General features: G+C 39.7%; 1 protein-coding gene across 1 annotated transcript in view; it reads left to right on the top strand.

Annotated features, from left to right (window-relative positions):
• Positions 1-26,049, top strand: part of LOC125135665 (uncharacterized) — a 236,344-nt gene that overhangs the window by 72,728 nt on the left and 137,567 nt on the right. Inside the window, exon 5 of the mRNA XM_047795999.1 lies at positions 3,523-3,660. Within this exon, the coding sequence (XP_047651955.1) occupies positions 3,523-3,660 (138 nt within the window). The remainder of the gene's footprint in view (positions 1-3,522; positions 3,661-26,049) is intronic.

Genomic DNA, 26,049 nt, shown 5'->3' with positions numbered 1-26,049 from the left:
CCTATTTAAATTTGTTCTACCCATTTATGATGTTTTTCCAGGGTGCTTGTGTCATAAAATACTATGATTTATTTCCTTTCTTACCTACATGTTTGTTTTTTTTCAATCTACCTACCCACCCCTCTAACTGAGGGAACCACAAAACATGGACATTTTCAGGAAATCCCTAGTTTTTTTTGTTTTTGTTTTTGTTTTTTGCTTTTTACAGCTACACCTGCAGTGTACGGAAGTTTCCAGGCTAGGGGTTGAATTGGAGCTGCAGCTGCCAGCCTACCCCACAGCCACAACCATGCAGGATCTAAGCCACATCTGCGACCTACACCACAGCTCATGGCAATGCTGGATCCTTAAAACGCTGAGTGAGGCCAGGGATTGACCTGAGTCCTCCTGGACACTAGTTGGGTTCATAACCTGCTGAGCCACAAGGGGAACTCCCCAGGAAACCCGGATAGTTTTAACCTAAAAATCAGTAACTGCATATCTTTCTTATGTGATATTATCTCTGTTTTCTATTTATTTTAAGTTTAATTGACTGACTTTCATAAATATCATTTATAATATTTTGTTGAAATATCTTGTGGCAAGTATGCTATTAAGAAAACCACTCTGATGAATATGTGCCTTTTTATTCATTCTGGAAATAGTGGGAAATACTAAAGTAAATCTGGCTGTACATTAGAATGATGTGGGAAGCTTTAAAAATATTACAGCTTGGGGAATTCCCTTGTGGCTCAGTGGGTTAAGGATCTGGCATTGTCACTGTAGCAACTTAAGTCACTGCTGTGGCTCAGGTTCAATCCCAGGCCTGGAAACTTCCACATGCCACAGATATAGCAGAAAAAAAAAAAAAAAGCTACATCTTGAGTCACTTCTCAGATGTTTTGATTTTTGATGCATCTATTTTGAGGTGGACCTCAAGATCAGAAGTTTTTAAAATCTTTTAAGGATTAGGAACATTGACATAAATAAGTGTAAAAAGGAAGACTATTATAAATAAATCCAAAGGAGTTATTGAAAAATCACCCAAATTTTGAAGAAAACGGTAGAAAACTCTCAACAAAATATTTAACAAATTGGCAACTTGAATACTGTACAGAGAGATCAAAATGAAGTGAAAATAAAAATACAGCCATAAAAGAAAATAAATTTTGATATAAGTTCACTAGGTAATATAAAAGGCATTTATAGCTTTTCACTAAAATTTTCATTGTTACCTAATATTCAGGGTTCTATAAATTATGGCATGGAAAATCAATATTAACTTTGTTTCGTAAAAGATAATTTAGGTAGTATAGGCATTGATAACAAAGAGATATATAGTTTATACTAGAGATAAAAATCAAGAAGTGATGTTTAGCAGTTCCCGTCGTGGCTCAATAGTTGATGAACCTGACTAGTATACATGAGGACGCAGGTTCAGTCCCTGGCCTCACTCAGTGGGTTAAGGATCTGGCATTGCCATGAGCTGGAGTGTAGGTCCCAGACGCGGCTTGGATCCCACATTGCTGTGGCTGTGGTATAGGCCAAGAGGTACAGCTTCCATTTGACCCCTCGCCTGGGAACCTCTACATGCCACGGATATGGCCCTAAAAAGACAAAAGACAAAAAAAAAGAGTAATATTTAAAATGTACAGGGTTAAGAAAAGTAGTTATTTGGCAAACAGCATTAAAATAACTTGATCGCACTAAAATTTACTGGATTTGAATAGGTTAACTTTTTTTCTCTTGTTTATCTGACTCTATTTAAAAAAAAAAAGCTTTGTGAAAGTTTATCTGTAAAGCTTTCTGGCCATTATCAATTATGAATAGACATAATTGTCCATTCGCTTTCTTATTGGAAAGACAATAACAGAAAAATTCGTCCTGTGTATATTTCGTGGGGGTTGGTGGGTGGGGGGGCGGGGGGGAGAGTGAGTCACTTACGAGAATAGTACAGATATTCAAGATGTATGATTTTCTGATTATAAGATAGAGTGAGCTGAATGCAGGTGCTTCTGTTTCATGAGGATAAAAATGAAAAATTCTTACCCTGATACTCTCTTTTCCTCTATGTGACATTCTAAACTCTGTGCATTTTTCTGATGTGAGTTTCCCAAATGCAAACACTTCTGAACCAGGACACTTTGAATCTGTCTTTTGGAGCTTCTTGGGAAAAGGATAACTCGGGATTGGGAAGAGAAATGAGAGAGGAAATAAGTCTGATAGAACCGGGTCATTTCCGTCTAAGGTCTGTTCGAGGAAGGAAATTGCCACCGTCAGGGAGCCAGGCAGTCTGGCTCGGCTGTGACCTCCTGAGTTCCACCTTGGTGTATTTAGGGGTGGGACTCAGGTTGATAACCACGAGCTTTGAGGAAGAGAAAGGAGAACTGCTCTGATTTGCCCCAGAGCATCTGTGAAAGAATGTAGGAGAAAATTATGCAAGCAAGATGGGCTTTAACTTTTGCCTAGAAAACCTTTTCTTTCTATTTTTCTTGTTGTTCTTTTTAGGACCTCACCTGCGGCACATGGAAGTTCCCAGGCTAGGGGTCCAATTGGAGCTGCACCTGCCGGCTTACACCACAGCCACAGCAACCCCAGATCCGAACCACACCTTCAACCTGCACCACTGCTTATGGCCACGCCGGATCCTTAACCCATTGAGTGAGGCCAGGGATGGAATCTGCCTCCTCTTGGACACGAGTCGGGTTTGTTACCGCTGAGCCACAGTGGAAACTCCCTCCTAGAAAACCTTTCTATCAATTCCTCACTGTTCAGAATACTTCATTTCCTCTGTCATTGGTTATTTCCACCGAGACCTTTATTATTAGCATTTTAGGAGTTCCTGTGGTGGCTTAGCGGTAACGAAACTGACTAGTATCCATGAGAACTCGGGTTTGAATCCCTGGCCTTGCTCTGTGGGTTAAGGATCCTGCATTGCTGTGGCTGTGGTGTAGGCCAGCAGCTGCAGCTCTGATTCACCCCCTAGCCTGGGAACTTCCATGTGCTATAGGTGCAGCCTTACAACAAATAATAAAGTAAAATGAAAAAGCTTAATTATTAACGTTCTAAACACAGAAAAAAGATTCTACAATTTTGTCATTTATTTTTGAACTTAAAATACTGTTTCTTGGAGATAGTAAATACTTGCTCATAAATGAATATTTGCTAATTTCATCCCAGGATGAATATTAGGCACACCCTGTTATTTGGAAGAAAACATTACTTATAAGAGGAAACAGAAAAGCTAACAAACATACAGGGTGATGGCATTTTACGCAAACCTGTTAATACCAAAAAGAATGTATTGTTTGTGATGCAACCAAACAAAAACAAATATACGTTTTGGAAAAATCGAATTCTTCATCCACCTTTTGGATTTTGCAAATTGCTATTGTTGTTCTAGAGAAATAATTAACCGTGGGTGGAACATTTACAACAGTTTAGATAACAGATCTGTCTCTTAATAGGTAATTAAACTGCCTCCACCATGGGACGATCCAAAAAACCATGCAAGGCATAGTCAGCTTCCCCCTGAATTTCCAGTTTGTTTAATGACTGAGGCAGGGAAAGCAGAATCCAGTGTGGATAACACAGCCGGCCGTTCAGAGAAAGAAACAGAGAAAAACATGTGTGCAACAAGAAGGGGTGATGAAACTAAATCTTCTTCACACTCTTCTCAAGGTTAGTTCACTTCTCTTATCTGTGTTCTAGTACCAATATCTCAAGTTGTGTTGTATGACATAAAACTGGGAAAGAAGTAGGAGTAATGTGTTTTTTCCTATACCATGCTATTTGAAGAACGCATAATCATTGATAAGAATATTAGATTTCATAATAATTTTATAATTACATAATAAAATAGAAAATTAATTCATTGAAACACAAGTCTTTCTCCACAACTTATTGCTAGAAAAATATTTTTTTGTTGTTCAGGGGAAACAATTGTAACTTTTTGGATTCTTAGTTCTAAATTTTAATCTTTTGTTTATGCAAGAAGAGAGGTCATTAAGAAATGACAATGAGAGGGAACTGTTTTCAGGAAAAGTTCTAAAAGGTAGTTTATTTTGTAAGAGTTTGTTTTCAAAGACTGGTTTAATCCAGAACTAAATGAGCAAATATTTTTTGAAATGTTCAGTGTACAAAAGTTTCCATTTCCAGAGCGAGAATTAAAGATGATTCCTAACTTTTTTAGCATGCGTAGATATGGATAGCAACCAGCAGCTAATAGGAAACACAGGGGTAGGGACGAGATTAGAAGATAAACTGTGAGCTTGATTTTGGACCTACTGAGTCTGAGATTCTCATGTTACTTCCAAGTAGGAAGGGTCAGGAGATCTTTGGAAAAATGAATGCATGTGAAGCTCAGGAGAGAGATGGAAGTTGGAAAGGAGAGTATGTCCACTAGAGAGGCACAAAGACGTGGAATCCAGCTGAAACTAAGGACTGGGATGAGTGCCCAGCTCAGGAAAACAGCAATGTTTCAGAAGGATGCTCGATCTCAACTATAACCAAGCCCAAAGCCCGCACTTCTTGACTTCTTAGGGGCATCTATCTTCTTTGTCTTATCCGCTGGACAGCACAGAGTTTCACACTCAGTTTCCGGTGATCAGTGTTGTATTCTAAATCCCTTGGAAATTTCCAGATCATTGGGGGCAAGCCTCGCTGGGCCAAGTAAAGCTCCACTGATTGCTAGAGTCAGTTTCTAGAACCCCACTTCCTTCCCTAATAGGCAATTCCCGCACAAGCCGGGGTTTGTTTTCATGTCCTTCCCATCTCCCCAAGAGTCAACCCTTATCACCAGCTAATGATTACTGAGACACCGCTTCCTCCAGAGAACTAAATGCCATTTTATAGAGTCCTTTGTGTTATGTTATGTTGAAATTTTATACACAGAATTCACACATGTTGAATTATGTCAACCGTCTTTAAAAAAATATCCGTGACCCTAAATTAGAAATGGGGTGTCTATGGAAGCTAGGTAATAAATACCAACACTGTCAAGCTACTTGATTAAAATGTATTGTTTCTCACACCCGAGAACTTGAATTTGTTTGACCTGTGGCCTGACAAGATAGAAAGTGACTGCCATCGTGGCCTGGGTTTTGGAGAATAAGGAGGAGAACTTGCTGTCCCCAACTTTGAGCTGACTGTAAGCATTTTATGTTGGAATTAGGTTTAAGGCTTTGATGTTTTTTATTTTAAATGCAATCGTACATGGATAACAAGGGATGTGCTGTTGTCAGTTTGCTTAGTGCGGATAAGGGGAAGTTGGAGAGATGGGGGGGTCTCAGGCACTGACAGTCTAGGATAGAGTAGAAGGTGCCATAAAGGAGCAGAGATAGTAAACAGACAAGCAAAGCACAGATTTAGCCTCTTCCAAAATGCTTCGTGGGGCAACTCTGGCGAGGACACTTGTGGACATTTCGGTTAAGTCTTACTCAGTTCTGTTGGCAAGAGAATGACTTTTACTCACCTCTTGTCTTAATGTTGAATCGGATCCTCTGGTCTTCCAACAGGAGGGTCTGGGGTGCCCTCATTCTGCGAAACTAAAGTCAAGTTGACATATGATCTGTGTCGCCTGGGAAGCTGAGACGTGGAACGGGAAGGAAAAGTCCACAGCTTTTCTGGTGGTTGAGGATCAAGATCTTCCTAGGATGGATTTAATAACTCAAGAAATAGAAAATAAATGATTATGATTTCATTAGATAAAAAAGATGGAAGACATTGTAGTTAATTTTTTGTTCAAATACAGAGTTCAAATATCCAGTCAACTCTAAAGCCACTATGTGGGACCCTAAAAAGCATGCATATGTAATGTAGGTTTCTTCCTCATTCCCTCAGTCCTTCCTTCCTCCCTCTTTCTTTCTCTCTCTCTCTCTCCTTCTTTTTTTTTTCTTCATTTTTTTTTTTTGGTCTTTTTGCCATTTCTTGGGCCTCTCCCACGGCATATGGAGGTTCCCAGGCTAGGGGTCTAATTGGAGCTACAGTTGCCGGCCTACACCAGAGCCAGAGCAATTCGGGATCCAAGCCGTGTCTGTGACCTATACCACAGCTCGCAGCAAAGCCGGATCCTTAACCCACTGAGCAAGGCCAGGAATCGAACCCCCAACCTCATGGTTCCCAGTCAGATATGCTAACCACTGTGCCGTGATGGGAGCTCCTCTTTCCTTAATCTTTCTTTCCTTCCTTCCTTCCTCTCTTTTTCTTTCTTTCTTTCTTTCTTTCTTTCTTTCTTTCTTTCTTTCTTTCTTTCTTTCTTTCTTTAATTCCTTCCTTCCTTCATTCCTTCCTCCTCCTTCTTCCTTTCTTTCTTTCTTTCTTTCTTTCTTTCTTTCTCTCTCTCTCTCTCTCTCTCTCTCTTCTTTCTTTCTTTCTTTCTTTCCTTCTTTCCTTCTTTCCTTCTTTCCTTCTTTCTTTCATATTAAGTATGGAGCTAAAAATCTTATGTTAGAATTTTTAACTTTCAAGAAAGCAGGTTCTGGTTTAACAGTAATAATATTTCAGCGATACTGACATTTTAACCTAGTTTTAAGATACTGAGCAAAAGATTAGAAGTAATTACTCTTAGGCCATTTTTCACCAGATCATTTTTGCTTTCTAGTATTTCCTCCAGGTACTGTGGCCATATTTACCGCACTTATTGCACTGTGCTCTGAACTTGGCTTTTAGAAGGCTACCCCAGTTCTCTTAAAGCGGGACTGGTGACACTCCGAGAAATATGAATACTGCCATATTCAATATGAGAACACTCTATGCCATGAGAGGAAGAATCTTTTATGCATTAGGAAAATGCTTTGGAAAAGGCTGATTAACATTTGCTCTGCTCTGAGCTCAGTGACCGACTCGAGCCCCACATTTAAAGTCTATGCAGGGAACTTCTGCCTGTATTCCAAAGAGATGTATACAAAACCCAAACCTAAAAATCTCTTGGAATGCATGTCTCTGCTATATCGCATGTATTTATTTATTTCTCGTGGAGGTTTCCTAGACATTGTGTGAGCAGTTACTATTCCCATGGGTTCATTTTCTAATATATCAGGGCTGTGATACAGTATGCTGTTCCTGCCACTGATATGTTGCTAAGAGATTTAATAATGGGTAAACAAACACGACATGTGGTAATTCATTTCAAATTAAAAGTTTATTAAACTCTGGCTTGATGGCTTTCTGGCTATTTACAATTAAAGGAGGGATGCTTTGGGAAGGGGTGAACACGTGGTGTGTTCATGGCTACAAAGTTTCTATCTGAAAAATATGTTTATGATCTTCCACAAGCTGTCCTGTGTTGATAGGCTCCATATGTAATCTGCCCAAATCCTCCACCACCCCAGAACCACGAAAAAGTGACTTTAATGTTCACTTACTGTCACACGTGTGCATGTGTGTGTGTGTGTATGTGTGTGTGTGTGTATGCTCTCTCTCTCTCTCACACACACACACACACACACACACACACACAAAGAGGATTCTGAATTTAATCCTATGGTTGTTGTTTTAAGTGGTAGTCAGCCTTACAAATAGGTAGATGCCTGAGGCCAGAAATTATTTAGCAAAAATGAAAGGCTGGGGAAAAAAGACCCGTGATAGAACTTTTGGGTTATCACAATCTTTTGGCTATTTTAGTTTTTAGAGGACAGACCAGGGAAATCTTTGTTCTGCTTGACAGCTTTGTTTTGTGTGTGCCTACCCTGCATGAACAATGGTCTCTGGCAAGGTCTATGTGTGTTTTGTGATGCACAATTCAATTCAGGAGCGTTTTATTGTGTAATCACCCTCAACAAGACACGCGGCTAAAGGCTGTCCGTCAGGAACCTCAATAACATACAATCCTCAACCTCCAGGGCTTTGATGAGGCCAAGCCTCCGCCACCACTAAGATAAGAGTAGGCACACATGTTGGAGAGCTGATGGGAGGGCCTGCCAGCATTCTGTTTTCAAGCAGGACCATCAGGCCCCCCGAGACATTTTAAACCTAGAGAAATGCTGCAGGTGCAATTGGCTAAGTAACAAAAATTCAGTTCTTAGGTGAGATGAAAGAGGTGGGAAATGGGTGTTGTCTGTCAATCAGGTTTGTTCCCTATTCTTGTCATTTCCTGGGGGGAATTCCCAGGAAGAAGGCAATGCTTGGGAAAACTCACCAACCTGCTCCAAGAACCTTTTCCATGGAAATTCTGTAAGACAGGGAAGTATACCAGGTATTATGGAACACACCATCCCTTGAGAAAAGGAGGCGTCCTGGATACACACACTGTCTTCTACACCCTACGATTCCATTGTTCAAGGTGCTATTGAGGCCCCAGTGGGAAAAGACAGGTGAGAAGATCATGAGCTCAGGCAAGACATGCTGGTGGGCTTCTGGAAACAAATGAGTAGGCTTTCCAGGGCAGTTGACATTTGCCTGAACTTCTTTTTTGTACAACTCCATTTGAGTCTTGTCTTGGTAGGTTCTGGGGAAATGTGTGTTTGTTTCACATTTCTTTGGGACAAAAGAAAAGCCAGGAGGAAAGTTAAGAGGTTGGAATGGTACAAAGTATATGTGGAACTGTTGGATTGTAGCATGCACGTGAGGATGGTTTGGGGCAAGGAGTACGTTAGGGCAATGGCCTTAAACTTCAGTTCGAGTGAGCAGGATTTGTTAGGTGAATATTTGTGTCATACGGAAAACTGCGAAAATTATAGTCAAGAGTATTTCTATCTTAGGTATCCAAGAAAATAGCATTGTCGTGTTCAGAGATGAAGTCAGCTTTCAGGTGAAAGCTGACCAGTTGGGTTTGGTCCAGGTCAATTTAAAATGTTGGGGGAATTAAGAAGATGGTGACCAGCGGGAATTGAAAAATATACATTTAAAGCTCAGGAGGCACATAGGGGTGTCCTGCTCATGGGACTGGGGCCAAAGCCATGGGAATGGATGAGTTTACCAAGGAAAAGAAGAATGAAAAAACTGTAGGATAACCTTCCCTTAAGGGGCAGATGAGAGCAAAGGATGTGTGACAGAGGAGCAATCTGAAGAAGGCAGGAGAAGACCAGGAAGTGTGCCATCACGGCAACCTCACTTTTAAAAGTCTCACCAAGAGAAGGGGGTGGTCACTCAGTAAAATACTCTATTGCCACGCTACTCAGACGTTATTTTTTGTTTTGGCCAAAACTTTGACTTTATTTATTTATATTTTATTGAAGTGTAGTCGATGGACAAGGTTATGGGCGTTACCAGGGTGCAGTACAGGGATTCCCAATTTTTAGAGGTTATACTCCATTTAGAGTGATGATAAAATATTGGCTCTATTCCCTGTGTAGTGCAAGATATCCTTGTAGCTTATGTTATACATAATAGTTTGTACATCTTACCCCCCATCCTTATACGTCCCTTCCCCCTGCCCTCTCCCCACTAGTGGCCTCTAGTCTGTTCTCTATATCTGTGAGCCTGCTTCTTTGTTTTATTTACCAATTTGTTTTGTTGGGTTTTTTTTTAGATTCCACGTGTAAGCGATATCATGCAGTATTTTACTTTCTCTGTTTGAATTTTTTTTTATGTAAGAAAATGCTTAAAAATAAGCAATACTGTCAAACTTTCAAGAAAAAAAAATCCTTGGACTCTTTAGGACAAAGAATAGTTACTGAGGAACAATGACGCCCTATTTGGAGGGTCCTTTTAAGTGTCTTCATCTTATTAAACACTTTCCCTTCTGGCTCCTCTCAAGATAAACTAGTGTTTTCATAGTTGCTTAGGGTTTGGCTCCAGGAAAAATTCAGGATGCAGCAATAAGGCCCCGAGGACTTCTGAAAAGGCTACACCACCAAGTGTAAACAAGCACGTACTCTGAGAAGGCACGAGATGGTTCTGGCACTTATTCTTGATCTAACATCATTGTTAAAAATTGGAACCAAGTTTTATTGTTTGCAGATGGGTCAGTGATACAGGGGGCAGATGGATATTCTCTGAGTGCCTAGAAGGATGGCACCATGGACCCAGGAAGCCCAACTCAAAGGACCTTTGAAATAACATAACTGGTACCCGACAATCTCCTGCTTCAGCATCCGGAGTGGGTGCTCCAAGCACGCCATATTTCTTTGCCCCTGGGCCACTCATCCATCCTTGAAAGTGCTCTTCTTTGGGAGTGCAGATGCTGGATGAAGCTACGGCCTCTTTTTCACTAGAGCTTCCTAAATAAGTGTGGGTTAGTGTACTCCTTGGGCAACCATGGATTAGCAAAGCCGAGAAATACAAAGGGATTATTTTCATTTGGCCTTTGCACTGTGGTAGAGCAGAAAGCAATATGGTGTTGAAGTCAGAACATTGGTGTGAATCACAGGTTTACTACTTAAAATTTGAAACGTGTAAAAAAATTTTTTAGATGTTTTCTTTTAAAAAATAATTTATTTATTTTAATTGAAGTGTAGTGGATTTTTGGTGTTGTGTTCATTTCTGCTGTACAGTAAAATGATTCAGTTACACACACACACATACATTCATATATATGTTTTTTAGATTATTCTCCACTATTGTTTAGTCATAGGATTTGTGTATCATTCCCTGTGCTGTACAGTAGGACCTTGTTTATCCACTCTCTGTGTAATAGTTTGGGATACTTTCATCATGTGTGTAAAATAAAAAGAGTAATAGTTGAATTTTCTACTTTCAGGTCTGTGGGAAGAATCAAATAAGATAATAAGTGTTAAGGTGATTTCATGATTTAATGAGGCCTGATTATACTGTGTTACCTTAAAGAGCTCTCTTTTACAAAGCGGAAATTCTGGAGTTCTCCCTAATTTTAATGTCTAAAGAGGAGAAAAAGGGCAAGAGGTGGCCTAATTATCATATACGTTATAGCCTTGATGTGGATGGTACCCTCTTATTAGGGACCTTGAGACAGTTATGCTCTTTATCTCAAGAGATGGAGCCTGGTGGTGCTTCATCAGCTCTGCCCTCACCTCAGTGCCCCCACTTCCTTGGCTAAGTCTTAGAAACTTACCATGAAGAAGTGTGTCTAGGCTGCAAACTCCATGAAGTCTTTGTCTTGCTTATTGATGTGCTCAGTGTCTACAGCAATATTTGGCACATCCTCGATTTGCAGTGAATATTTGCTGATTGAATAAAAGAGTAAGACCCTAAGCGCCATCTGAGCTTAAACCTCCTTTCTGTGGAAACAAGTCAAGCAAACAGTTTAATTCTTTTGTCTTTTGGGGGCCACACCTGTGGCATATGGAGGTTTCTAGGCTAGGGGTTGAATCAAAGCTACAGCTGCCAGCCTACACCACAGCCACAGCAAAGCAGGATCCGAGCCTCATCTGTGCCCTGCACCACAGCTCACGGCAATGCCAGATCCTTAACCCACTGAGTGAGGCGAGGGATTGAACCTGCATCCTCATGGATACTAGTCAGGTTCATTAACCACTGAGCCACGATGGGAACTCTTAGTTTTATTTTTAAAACTATCATACAGTAAACTTAACTTTTTTCGAGAATTCAGTTCTTTGTAATTAACACTTACATAGATTTATGTGACACCACCACAACCAGGAAGAAAAATCATACCATCACCCAGACCGACCTCCTCTGTGCTGCTTGTTGTAGGTACACCCTCACTTCCTCCTCCCAGACCCTACCCCTAAGCCTTGGTAGCCACTGATCACTTTACTATTGTTATAGTTCTGCTTTTTCAAAGCTGTCTTACAGTGTGTCATCTTTTGTTGACACTGCCTTTTTTTTAGTTAACATAAATGCCTTTGAGACTCCGCCAAGTTGTTGCATGTACTAACAGTTCATTCCCACTCATGGCTGAATAATATTCCATTCCATGGATGTACCATAGCTTTTTTCTCTGATCACTCATTAAGGGTCACATGGATTATTTGGATTTTTGTGCTAGTGAATAAAGTGGCTGTAAATATTCATATACAAGTGATTGTGTGACTTAGTATTTATTTCTCTAGAACATACCCTTAGGAGTAGAATTGCTGGGCTGTGTGGCTCTGTATAATTAACATTATAAGAAATTGCCTGTTTTACAGAGCGGCTGCATCATTTTGCTTTTCCTCCGGGAATACATGAGCATTTTGGTTGCTCTGCATTCTCATCAACACTTAGGTATTGCCAGTTTTTTAAAAAGTCATTCTAATTTATGTTCAAATTAGATCCAAAATCATGATTTCAAGTCGCATTTCTCGAACAGCTAATCTTATCAAACATCATCATACATACATATTTGCCATCCATTGATACTCTTTTGCCTATTTTTAAATTGGATTGATTTTTGTTTAACGGTTAAGTGTTGACAGTTCTTTATACATTCTGGATGCAAACCCTTTGTTGGATACGTAGTTTGTAAATGCTTTCTCCTTGTCTGTAGTTTGACTTTTTCTTTTCTTAACAATGCCTTTCATAGAGCTTTGAATTTTGTTTGAGGCCAAGGCATCAATTTTTAAAATGGATTATACTTTTGATCTTATCTGTGAGCTCCTTTCCTAACACTTGGTCACAAGATTTTTCTCATGTTTTCTTCTGAAAGTTTTTAAAATTTATCATCTATGATCCCTTTGGCTTTAAACTGCTTTTTGAATAAGGTACAAAGTTAAGGTTGCAGTTTTTGGTTTTCCTACATGAATGCTCAGTTGTTCCAACACTATTTGTTGAAAAGACTATTCATTCGCCACTGAATTGCTTTTATGCCTTTGTCAAAAATCAATTAGCTATCCATGTGCGGTTCTATTTTCATCACTGGGTGAGGGGAAGAGGGCTCTACCCAGCATGTACTCTTATGCCCAGTCTAAGCCAGGAAATAGAGGCAGAATGTGGAGCAAATTAATTAACAGCAGTGAGAGAAGAAGCACAGATGGAGCAGCTGATGCCTCAAAATACTAGAACTCAGAACAGGGAGTCACGGACAAACTGGTCACTAGAGCATAGTGTGTTCATCTATTAAGAGACCTACTGTGTGAGAGTTCAGGGTGAGTTTTAGACAAGTCTATACCTCATGCTTCCTGAAGTTCTGAGGTCACCGTTCCCTTATGGGTAAGGTCAGGAAAGCAAGTTTCAGACACTAGTGGTAATCCTAGACCCTAGTGACATAGACTTTAGTAATTTGTAAGTCAGTTATTGCCTGTTTCTATGGCAACATTATGACTCTATCAGTATACGTGACTTTTCTTTGCTTTTGAGTTTGTGGAGAAACTGTCCCAAATCATTTCTTATTGTGTGCGGTTCTAATAACGTCACATACCTTTTCGGGAATGAGGGCTTCTACAAAATATAGCCAAGGTTTTAAGAATTTGGAATGACTGGAGTTCCCGTCGTGGCGCAGTGGTTAACGAATCCAACTAGGAACCATGAGGTTGCGGGTTCAGTCCCTGCCCTTGCTCAGTGGGTTAACGATCCGGCTGAGCTGTGGTGTAGGTTGCAGACGTGGCTCGGATCCCGCGTTGCTGTGGCTCTGGCGTAGGCCAGTGGCTGCAGCTCCGATTCGACCCCTAGCCTGGGAACCTCCATATGCCGCGGGAGTGGCTCAAGAAATAGCAAAAAAAAAAAAAGAATTTGGAATGACTACTTCAGAATCACCATTTGAGGAAATGTGGAGACAAGTTTTAGACATGATGTTTATTCTCTTGGAGGTCTTGATTTTCAAACAGCAGAAGTGATTTAAGTTGGTTATCTAAGTGCAAAATTGAACCTCAGGCAGTAGCTGTTATGGCTTAGTGGAAATGAATCTGACTAGTACCCAAGAGGATGCGGGTTCAATCCCTGGCCTCGCTCAGTGGGTTAAGGATCCGGAGGATCCGGCGTTGCCATGATTTGTGGTGTAGGCCTCAGATGTGGCTTGGATCCTGCGTTGCTGTGGCTGTGGTGTAGGCCCTCAGCTAAAGTTCCGATTTGACCCCTAGCCTGGAAACTTCCATATGCAAAGGTGCTGCCCTAAAAGACCAAAAAAAAAAAAAGAATCGAACCTCAGGAAACCACACTACGTTTCAAAAAGATTAATCTGCCTAAAAAGCTAATTACCTGCAATTTTAAATGCTTTTATTTAATATATCATGGAAATGCATCCAAATATTTAAAAGCATAGAAATATTTTAAAATTTAAATATTTTAAATGTTATCTAAAACTTTTCTTCAAAAAGCATTAAATGGCCAAGGTAAATCCTTCCTTCCTTCTTTCTCTCCTTTCTTCCTCCCTTCCTTCTTTCTCTCCTTTCTTCCTCCCTTCCTTCTTACAGATGAAGGAAGTTGTCACCTTGGAACTTTATTTACAAACTGAATAAGACCTCCAAGAGCTGCAGCATTAACTCCCCAAATTGGGGCTCAGCTGGAAAACCTCCGCACAGATATTAATGGGAAGTATAGCAAGGATTATATTGTGAACAGTTTATAAAAAATATATATATATATAATTGTTTTAAACTTTGCCTCATTCCGCGGACGTCTTATACCGGTATGGATTAATTACAACCATGTTTTCTGGTTTGATCTGCTTCAATCTCTGAGTCATCCCCAAATAACTGCTGGAACCGAAAAAAGCTTTAAACAGTCGCGCCACTCCTTAATTGTAAATGCGTTTTGACAGGACGACGATGCAGCGTCCTGCTCGCTTCCACAGTGATGCTAGCTGACAACCTCGCGCTGCTCCAGGAGCAAAGGCACATGTGGAAGACATTGTTCCTTTACGTTTCACAGCTTGTCATTTCCTCTGCAGGGCAGCCCCTGACCCCTCTGAGAGATCCTGACACCCATACGGGAAGTGTTCCCACCGATGGAAAGGAAGTGGAGAAGCCGTTTAACGCTAAGAAAGGAGGGAGGAGGGTGTGTCAAAAAGATCTGGGGGACGGGGAGATGAGTTGGGCTTAAAACGTTTCCAGCAGGTTGGAATCTTTGCTTTTCCTGCTCGAAAATCGAAGGGTTCAAAACGTGATGGGGGGGGGAGGTCCCCTACCTTACAAAAATTTTTTTAAGTGGAAACGGCAATAAAAATGAATGTGTCACATGTGAATGATGAAATTAAAGGTCTAAGAGAAAATACAAAGACGTGCTTGCTGCTCTTTTCCAATATGTTTCTAATTACAGAGTGTGTGTGGATTAGATCGACACCATCAGATTACAGCTTGTGTTTTCAGGACATTTTACACCCTCCGCATTTTATTTGGTCTCATATATTCATCACAGTCAATTTTCCCTCTGTACCTGCGCTATTAAACAGGGCAGCGAGGAAACATAAAAAGGCGATTGGATTGTGTTAGACTTCAAGCCAGGGTGTCTTTCTTTCTGTCGGTGGACATAAACCATTTCAAACCCCCTCAACTTATCAATATTTTTCGAGCCACTAACAAAGACATGTTTTTTAAAAAACATTTTCTTCTTGAAACAATCAAAAATCTTTTTCAGGATACACACTTTTCCGATCGTGGTCTTTAGGGCAGGGGTAATAAATACTCTTTCCTCCACGCACACCTCTTGTTTGGAGGCGGGGGGTGTTCCTTAACCTATGGTGGCAAATACATTAATAAAGGCTGGTGTGCCTTGTGTATCCAGCAATTGCTCCTAAAAATGTGCTATTTATGGAAATAATTCAGTTTTGCCCTGGCTAATTTCTCTCCTTTAATCTGCAGGTACTCTGTGTCTCAATATCGGACAGCTGTCCTTGCAACATGATATTGCCAAAGTGGATATAGACAATGAATAATATAGTTTTTGATGGAATGTGAGACACTGTAATTGACCTAGCAGGTTAAAAAAAAAAAGTTGAACATTTCTAAAAAGCTTTGGGAGCAGTGGTTTAGGAAGGAAGACTTCCTGTGGACCAGGGACGAGATAGGCTTCTCTCTGGCCCCGTTCTCAGAAGTCCCCAGAGCTAAATGTACAATCCAGATAAGCTGGAAGTAAGGAACTGCAGGGGTAGAATGGACTTTTCTCCTATTGTTTTAATGAACGTGTGACTTATGATGAAAGAAACCGTGGGTGACTGGGGAGAATTTGTTCCTTACGTGTGACAACACAGCAGCTCAGATGACAATAGCTCAGGTTTACAAAATTGATATTGGTTTTCCCATGGGCTCGTCCATTCCCTGCATTTTATTGTATTGTGATTGCACAGCCTTCAATCTGCCTGCTTAAGAAATTTTTAGTGTACAATCCCGTATTGTTAATTGGAGGGGCTGATCTTATAAGCAGATCCCTAGAACTTACTCATCTCGAATAATTGAGACCTTAGGCTCATTGATTAGCAACTACCATTCCCCTCCTCCCAGCCCCTAGCATCCACCATGCTGCTACTCACTCTGTGATTCCGTGAGTTGGACAATTTTAGATGCTTCATGCAAGTGGAATGTGAATGGGCATTTCTCCAAAGAAGGGACACTATAGACACTTCCTGCGCATCCTTAGCAGGCAGCGTTTCCTTTGGTTCAGTATTGTCTTTATCCAGCCAACGAAACCCCAGTGGGAATTAAAAAATAAATGACATTGTAAGACCCCACATAAATAAATGGGTTCATTAGATCTTTCTAAACATGAGGCTGGCTTTGAAGGCTTTAGTGATCTGATTTAGTTCTTTTTCTTATGAGCATGTGATTGACTTTTTTCAATGTGGAAGTAATTGAAATTAAAATTGGAAGAAAGTGACAGTCTTTTAATACAGAATGATCTACTCCATCTAATTAGATGATCTTTTTGGAATGAGAAATAGGAAATATGTTAGAAAAATAAAATTTTGAGTCAAACAGGTAGTTGTTGGATATGTACTTTGTAAATATTTTCTCTCAGTCTGCAGCTTGCCTTTTTATCTTCTTCACAGAATCTTAAAAAAGATTCTGAATTTTTATGACATCCAATTTATCAACCTCCTTTTATGGTTTGAGCTTTGATGTCAAGTCTAAGAACTCCTCGCCCATCCTTAGATCCTGAATATTTTCTCCTAATTTTTAATTTTTTTTTCTAAAAGCAAACGCATTTTGAGTTTTTTAAATGTAAGGAAAGAAGTTCCGTCAATTTTTATTTTATTAATTTATTTTATTTATTTTGGGGAGCTGTAGATGTTCAGTTACTCCAACACCACTTGTCCAAGAGGCTGATTTTGCACCTTTCTTAAAAATCAGCCATTATGCCTATTTTTCTGAACTTATTCTTGGCTTATCTATTCTCTTCCATTGACTTATGTGTCTGCCCTCAAACCACACAGCTCTGATTACTGTAGCTGTATATTCAAGCTGTGTAATTCTTCTCCTAGCCAACAACATTGTTGGATTCAATTTGCTAATATCTTACTGAGAATTTTATTTTCCAAGTTTCTGAGACATCTTGCTCTGTAGTTTTGTTTTCTAGGTTGTTGTCTGGTTTTGGTGTCAGGGTTATTATAATGGCCTCATGAAATGAGTTAGGAAGTGTTTCTCTTCTGTGTTCTACAAGAGATTGTGTAACACTGCTGTTAATTCTCAGCTAAATTTTGGTAGTATTATCTAAGGAAACTTTGTGGACATGGTTTTTTTAAAACTATGCATTTAGGAGTTCCCGTCGTGGCGCAGTGGTTAACGAACCCGACTAGGAACCAAGAGGTTGCGGGTTCGGTCCCTGCCCTTGCTCAGTGGGTTAACGATCTGGCATTGCCGTGAGCTGTGGTGTAGGTTGCAGACGCGGCTCGGATCCCGCGTTGCTGTGGCTCTGGTGTAGGCAGGTGGCTACAGCTCCGATTCAACCCCTGGCCTGGGAACCTCCGTATGCCACGGGAGCGGCCCAAGAAATAGCAAAAAGACAAAATAAATAAATAAATAAATAAAATACAATACAATAAAACTATGTATTTAATTAATGTAATGACCATAGAACTGTCAGCTTATCTATTTCATCCTGGGTGAGTGTTGTTGATTTGTATTTGAGGAATTGGCCCATTTCTTCTGTGTTGTTGAATGTATGAACATTAAGTAATTTAAGGCATTTCTTGATTTTCCTTTTCCATAGCTGCTGTGTAGGCAATGGCATTTCACTTCATTCCTCATAATGGTTAATTGTATCCTCTCTCTTTTTCCTTTTATCAGTCTTGCTACTAGTGTATTAATTTTATTGATTTTTCTGAAGAACCAGCTTTTTTAAAATTGATTTTTTTATTGCTTTCCTGTTTTCCCTTTCATTCATTTCCGTTCTTAACCCTATTATTTTCTTTATCTACTTGCTGTAAGTTTGTTTTTCTCTCTTTTTAGGATCTTGAGATGGGATCCTAGATTATTGATTTTCTTCTTTGTGTTGCTCAGATCTGAGGAAAGCGCTTGATGCTACAGATTTCCCTCTCAGCTTTGCTTTAGCTGCATCTTACAAATGTTGATATACTGCCTTTCCATTTTCATGCTCTTCAAAATTTTTTGAGACTTCAGATCCACAGATTTTTGATCCACAGATTATTTAAAAGGGTGTTTAATTGTTAAGAGTTTAAACATTTCCTTTTGTTTTTATGTTAGTTATTTCTGGTTTGATTTTATCATGGCCACAGAGCATACTCTGCATGATTTCAATTTAATGAGTTTCTTTTATTGGCCCAGGATATGATATTTGTGAATAATCCGTGGGCACTTGAAAAAAAAATGTATACTGAGCTGTCGTTTGATAGACTGTTTTGCTTGCACATGTGCATGTGTGTGTTTCAACTTGATTTTATTTGTTGTGTTGCTCAGATCTTCTATATCCTTGATGATTTTTCCATCTAGTGGTGTTATCATGAAATGAAAGGGGAATGTTGAAGTCCTGAATTACAATTGGAAATTTAAAAATTTCTCCTTTCCGCTCCATTGGTTTTTACTTCGTGTATTTTGAAGCTGTAGTGCATATTGAACATTGTTATGTTTCACCAGCAGTTTGATCATGAAACATTATATGATGGTCCTCTCTGATATTTTCTATGCACCAAACTATATTTTATGATATTAATGTAGCTAGTGCTGCTTCTTAAAAACTAATAGCTGCATGGTATATCTTTTTCCTATTTTTAAACTTTGAATTTATCTGTCATTGGCGTTCCCGTCGTGGCTCAGCGGAAACGAATCTGACTAGCATCCATGAGGACACAGGTTCGATCCCTGGCCTCGCTCAGTGGGTTAAGGATCTGGCATTGCCATGAGCTGAGGTGTAGGTCACAGACGTGGCTCAGATCTGGTGTTGCCGTGACTGTGGTGTGGACCAGCCTCTGCAGCCCCGATTCGACCCCTCGCCTGGGAACCTCCATATGCCGCAGGAGCAGCCCAAGAAATAGCAACAACAACAAAAAAGACAAAGGACAAAAAAAAATTTATTTCTTTGAATTTGAAGTACTTTTTTTGTAAATAGTATATAAATAGGTTCTTTTTTTTTTTGCTTTTTGCTTTTTGCTTTTTAGGGCCAAACCTGCAGCATATGGAGGTTCCCAGGCTAGGGGTCTAATCAGAGCTACAGCTGCCAGCCTACACCACAGCCACAGCAATGCGGGATCCGAGCCGCGTCTGCGACCTACACCACAGCTCATGGCAGCACTGGATCCTTAACCCACCAAGCAAGCCAGGGATTGAACCCGAAACCTCATGGTTCCTCATTGGATTTGTTTCCACTGTGCCACGACGGGAACTCCAATTAGGCTCTATTTTATTTTATGTATTTATGTATTTATTTATTTTTTTTGCCTTTTCTAGGGCCACTTCCCACGGCACATGGAGGTTCCCAGGCTAGGGGTCAAATTGGAGCCGTAGCCACTGGCCTACACCACAGCCACAGCAACACTGGATCTGAGCCTCATCTGCGACCTACACCACAGCTCACAGCAACAGCAGATCCTTAACCCACTGACCAAAGCTAGGGATTGAACCTTCAACCTCACGGTTCCTAGTGGGATTCGTTAACCACTGCGCCATGATGGGCACTCCAAGGTTCTGTTTTAAAGTTAGCTTTGCCAATACCTGCCTTTTAATTGGCATCGTTAAATCATTTCATTTAGGGTAATTATGGATATATTAGGAGTAAGTCTGCCATTTTAGTATTTGTTTTCTCATTATTTCCTCTGTTTCTCATTCCTCTATTCCTCTTTACTTTCCTTCCTGTAGCCTACGGAAACACTTTTTAGGATTCCACCTTGAGTTAATTAGTGTTTTTGAACATATCTCTTGTGCTATTTTCATAGTAGCTGCTCTGTGTATAGCAACATACATGTGTGATTCTTTTGAGGTTCTTGTCAGTATTTAACCATTTTGAGTCACCTGTCAGTATCTTACTTCCATTTCAGTCCCTTAACCTTCCCTACTTTTAAATAATCATTGTCTTAGGTAAAAGATAGTGTGATAATTTTATTCTAATGATCATGTATAATTTTTAAAGCCCACGAGGGAACAGAGAATGCACTGTATATACTCACGTTTGATGCTTTTTCTGTTTTTTCTTTTTCGTTTCCTTCTGTATACCCCATGACTTCTTTTATGATTTCCTTTTTGTTTGAAGGACTTTCTCGAGCCATTATTTAAGGGGAGGCCTGGCAACAGATTCTTTTCATTTTCTTGCATTTGAGAATGTGTTTTGCCTTCATTCCTGAGGGATAATCACTGGATATACAATTTGTAGCTGACAGATTTTTCTTTCAGCAGTTGAAAAATGTGCTGTTTTGGTCTGCATGATTCTGCTCCGAGCACCCCCTGAGCTCTTCTGGTGACGTCTGAGGGGACAGAAGGAGCTTCCCCAGGCCTCGTCGCCTTGTGCTTTTGGATGGGGAAGGCAGTCTCCAGCCTTAGATGTTACGACACTTCCTGGTCTAGGAATTAGTTGTGGCAGGATCCCCCTGCAGGTGCCACTTAGCCACCTGTTGTCTCTTAGTGGGAGGAGGGCTGTTTCAAGCGGCAGGGAAGGCAAGGGCACCCCCCCCCATCCACCCCGATGCTTAATGCAGTCAGGGTCTGCTCTATCCTGCTCTCCCACACTGCTGGACTCACCTGATGTTGTTGGCAGGGCTTTCTTTCTAAGGGTGGCTAGGGTCCTGCCTAGACTACTATCTGCTGATAGGATGGGGTTGGAAGTACCTGGTCTGGATCATTTTCTTCTGTTGGGTGAAGTGGGAGAGGGTATAAGCCAGCCTGTCTTATATTGCTGCTTCAGTCTTGGGGGCCCTAATTACTTCTCCTTCCTCTTTATATCTTTCAGAATTTCTTCAACTCCTTCCTACGTTATTTCCAGCATTTAGAGTTATACTTAGGAAGGAAAGGAGAAAAAGTGTGTGCCGTCTGGTCCCAACTGGAAGTCCCTCAGTTTTTCCTTTTGTTTTGGGAGTCCTACAACATTTTAAAAATTTCTTAGGTACGATAGAACTTGCTGAAACACTGTAAATCAACTATCCTTTAATAATAATAAAATAAAATAAATCACAAAAACAAAAAAAACTAAAAAATGTTTCTTAGTATTTCATTTAGGGCTTGAGGAATACGGAAGTAAAATGTTTTTTTTTCTTCTTTTATTTTTTAATTTTTTTTGATTAGAGTTTGGTTGATTGACAGTGTTGTGTCAATTTCTGTTGCACAGCGTTGTGATCCAGTCATGTATACACAGATACACATTCTTTTTTCTCATCTTCTCTGCCATCATGTGCAACCCCAGGAGGCTGGATATATTTCGTTACATTTAGAACAGACAAGCAATGAGGTCCTGCTGTAAAAAATGTTTTTAATTGTGGCAAAATATAGATAAATGAAACTTAACAGTCTAACCATTTGTAAGGGTGCCATTCAGTGGCAACCATCACTTCCCTCCATCTCCAGAACCTTTTCCTCTTCTCCAACTTAAACTCTGTCGCCATTAAACAATAACGTTCCGTTTCTCCCTTCTTTCAGTCCCTGCCAGTCACCGTCTCTGCTTTCTGTCCCTCTGCATTTGGCTAATTTATGTCCCTCATGAAATTGGAACCATATGATATCTGCCCTGCGACTGGCTAACTTTACTTAGCATAATACCTTCAAGGAGGAAGGTACAATTCAAATGGGTAAACTTCATTACTCATTGAAGTGTTTTAGAACAGGTTTGAGGAGAAGAGTTTAAAATTAGTAACACACTTGGGACCTTGAAACCTGTAAACCTGGTGTGTAGTATGAACTCAACAATGTTAGCTTGCACTGTTATTTTCTTCAGGATTTATTTATTTAGGTAGGTATGTATGTATTTATTTATTTATTACTAAAGTATAGTTGATTTACGATGTTTTGTCAAGTCCTGTTGTACAATGAAGTGACCCAGTCACACACACCCCGTGCTGTCCTTTTCTCCCTGGTACAAACACCTAAGAGTCAGCCCTTGGGCTGTTGAGTCACAGTTCTGTTCTTATCCCTCTTTGTGACAACCAGCCCTGATCTCTGTCCACCTGCTGGAAATGTGAACAAAGTAATTGACAGAGAATGCAGATCTGTGTACATTTGTTGGGGATGTGTGTGGATGGGGGAGTCAGAGAGTCTTAAATTCACAGCCCGACTCATTTAATGTCCTTTGTCAATTTCCTTAATGTATGAATCTTTGCTGCTTCACCTATAAAGGAGCAATAACAAGCCCTCTTTGAGGACTCCTAACAGTTTGGGTAAAATGTAATCCATGTAGTAGAAGCCTCCGTTATTGTATTAGTTACTTGGCTATGTCTAAATCATGCTTAATTTCAATGACTCCCTCTCTTCTTACCTGTAAGTTTCTGTTAGCAATAAGGACTTCCTAGCATGTAGAATAATTTACTATTCTAAATAGCTTTGGGTGTTCTAAGTTCAGTGAAAGGGTCAATTGATGATAACCAAGGAAAACTCATGAGCAGCATATTAAAATTTCAGAATTCTTTCACTGTGCCTGAGATGGAGAGTTTAATTTTTTTTTTTTTTTTTTTTTTGCTTTTAAGGGCCAGAGCCATATGAAGGTTCCCAGGCTAGGGGTCATACTGGTACTACAGCTGCCAGCCTACACCACGGCCACAACAACATCAGATCTGAGCCGCGGCTGCCACTTACACCACAGCTCATGGCAACACTGGATCCTTGACCCACTGAGCAAGGCCAGTGATCGAACCTGCAACCCCATGGTTCCTAGTCAGATTTGTTTCTGCTGCACCATGATGGGAACTCCAGATAGTTTAATATTTTTAAGACTAGGGAAAGGGAAGCTAACTTTCATAAAAGGATGGAATCTTTTTAAAGATGCCCGAAATGGGTGAGGTTTAACAATTATTCTTAGAAAGAATAACCAAATATATTCCTGCTCTTACATTACAGACTATTTTACTAGGCAAGGCATGCATGCATGAATCTATTTTTTAATCCTGAACATGCAAAATATTCGGAGATTGCTATGGGTTGATATGATGGCAGAGATATTTACAGTTCTGTGCTGGCAATAAAGTTAATTGAAATAACTTGAATGAAATAAGGAATGTATGCAAATCTGTTTTAATTAACTGAAAAAATACTGTATAAAATACAATGTATTATTACCAATCAACTAACTGCTGCTATTCATAATTGATACTGGAATGTCACGTGGGTCGAGGTTCCACATTGACAGATTGTGGCTTAGTGGTTTGGGCAGAAATGAAAGTGGGCATGGTTTTGTTGAATTCCTTTTTTTCTTTTTCCCCTCACTTTTTAGGGCCACATCCCCCGGCATATGGAAGTTCCCAGGCTAGGGGTCAAATCAGAGCTGCAGCTGCCAGCCTACACCACAGCCACATGGGATCCAAACTACATATGCAACCTACACCACAGCTCGTGGCAACGCCAGGTCCTTAACCCACTGAGTGAGGCCAGGGATGGAACCCACATCCTCATGGATACAAGTTGGATTTGTTTCTGCTGTGCCACAATGGGTACTCCTGTTGCATTCCTGATGCAATTAATATTGAAACATCTCCAAATATGAAACCCTTAAGCATCATAACACTTCTGTGAAACCAACTCATAAAATATGAGGTGCACGTTACCTTTTACTAAATGTTTTTGGCTTTAGAGGCAATAATTCTGGCCAAACCTAAACTGCAATTGACAGTACGTGTCCTTTGTCCGCAGTTTTGAAGATCAATTTGTTCATTCGTTTGTCCCATGAAGAAAAGCTATCATTTTTTCCTTGACGTCATGCCTGACATGTATCTGTTTACGTTGGTAGAATCCCAGAATCTCCTGCTTATAGGGTCCAACTGTGCTGCTTACAGAGGATGGGATCACCTCCTTACCTGCATGGATGTACTTTCCAGTTCGTTCACAGTTCATACCCTCAAACGCATAGTTGACCACCGTTTTGAAAAGCGGTTAAAACCTTTTTCTTTTCTTAACTAGAAACGAGATCTAAGAAACCACATTTCAAAACTTGTGCGCCTCTGTTTCCGATGTAGGTACAAAATGCTGAGATTTAGGTCTGTGATCGCAGCCATGGTCACTGCAACATGTCATTGAGAATTCGTGCTTTGGTGCTTATTTTGGCCTTTAAACTGTTCATTTGTGCTGTGAACTAGATTATGTGCTTCTAACTGTCAGTTAGCCGAATGCATTTCAAGTCAATTTACTAAAATAGTCACTGTTAAGCGGTATATTTGGACAGAGTTGACACCTTTGACATTTTCTAAAATGGCAAAAATAACTGTATTTAAGGGTATGATTTATGAATGTTGGGTGCCTACAGAACTTCCATCTGATTATGGTTTTTCACTTTAGCTGCTGAAACTCTTTCCATAAACTGCAGAAAGGACAACTCATGAGTGCCATGTGATCAGGTGTTTAAACCAGACACATGCACAGAGACACACAGAAATAAAATATCAATCCAAACCCTAGATCTTCTTGTTGCTTCTGAGAACTGTCTTTGTCTAACAAGGAAAGAGCAGTTGCGATCAGAGCAGAGGCAGGGAGAGGAAGGAAGAGAGAATAAGATTGATTGTTCAGAAGTGCCCTTATGAAACACACATTCTTCGGGATAAAGAAGGAAAGCAACTCACAATGGTTAACACGTTATTTTGAATCCCGAGTTGTCTTGTAGATGGCTGGCCTCTATTAAAAACTTCTTAAAATAACAGATAGCTTTAATTCTTTAAGCAAGAGAAAAATTATATCATCTTAAAGATTTTCCATATTTATTATATAGATGTGACTTGACTATGGAGGGAAAAAAAGAGCAAAAATCTCTTGTATTGCAAGTTTTAAATGTACCAGGCTAAGGTTTACTTAATTAGAACCTCCAGGCAATAAAGGAGCCCTTTTTAAAATTCTGTGATTCTTAATATGCTAAATAATGCAAAGCATCGACTCTTCAAGCATGAGACACACATCTGGCAGTTTAACATTTAAATTACAGGAGGAAAAAAAAAATTCCTCACTTCAGTAGTAATTTTCTCCAAGAAAAGAATAGGAAATGTATTACAACTACATTTAATTTCTTTTTAGATTTCCATCCTGTCTACTTGCAGCTATTTTTTTCTAGGTTTTCTGTATTTATATTTTATACACATATTTTCCGTAAATTTTATTAATCTTTAATTTGAGGTGCTTCTGTTAGTGCTCTTGAAACACTGTGGTGTATTTTATCTAGCAAATTGGTTTGAGAAATTCATCTGATCTCTAGTAATAAAGACAATGGTTTATATACAATTTCAGAGACTCATAAAAATACTGACAAAAAGACAACATTTTTTCAGTTGGTTTCACTATCAAGCTTAAATTTTTTTCAGTATTAATGGTTTCTCTGTTTTGTCATTTTTCTGGCTGTTTTTTCATGCAAAAGTTATTACAAGCAGCATTCTTTCTTTGTATTTCTCCAAAGGATAGTGTCAGATCCTTGATTAATTTTACAAAGGTCATTTGGAAACCATTAAAAATATACCAAGTAAAAAAGATTAGCACAACACAAGGAAAACCCACTTTTGTAAACATGTGCATTTATATATAGATAGGGTTCTGTAGCATTATACAGTTTTGGCATATTCCTTATGCACCTTGTGCGTTATTAAAAATATGACTGTTCCATTTATTTTTTCCGGGTGATCCCAGCTGACATGTTCCAAAGGCATATTTGTAAATATTTCCTCTTTTTCTCAATATAAGATGATATGATAATTAAATTGACTCGTGGTTCTGTTAGCAC

This window comes from Phacochoerus africanus, chromosome 9 (assembly GCF_016906955.1).
Source record: "Phacochoerus africanus isolate WHEZ1 chromosome 9, ROS_Pafr_v1, whole genome shotgun sequence".
NCBI classification, from domain to species: Eukaryota; Metazoa; Chordata; class Mammalia; order Artiodactyla; family Suidae; genus Phacochoerus; species Phacochoerus africanus.
The sequence above is the reverse complement of the archived record's forward strand: the minus strand, read 5'-3'. Positions and strand labels throughout refer to the sequence as shown.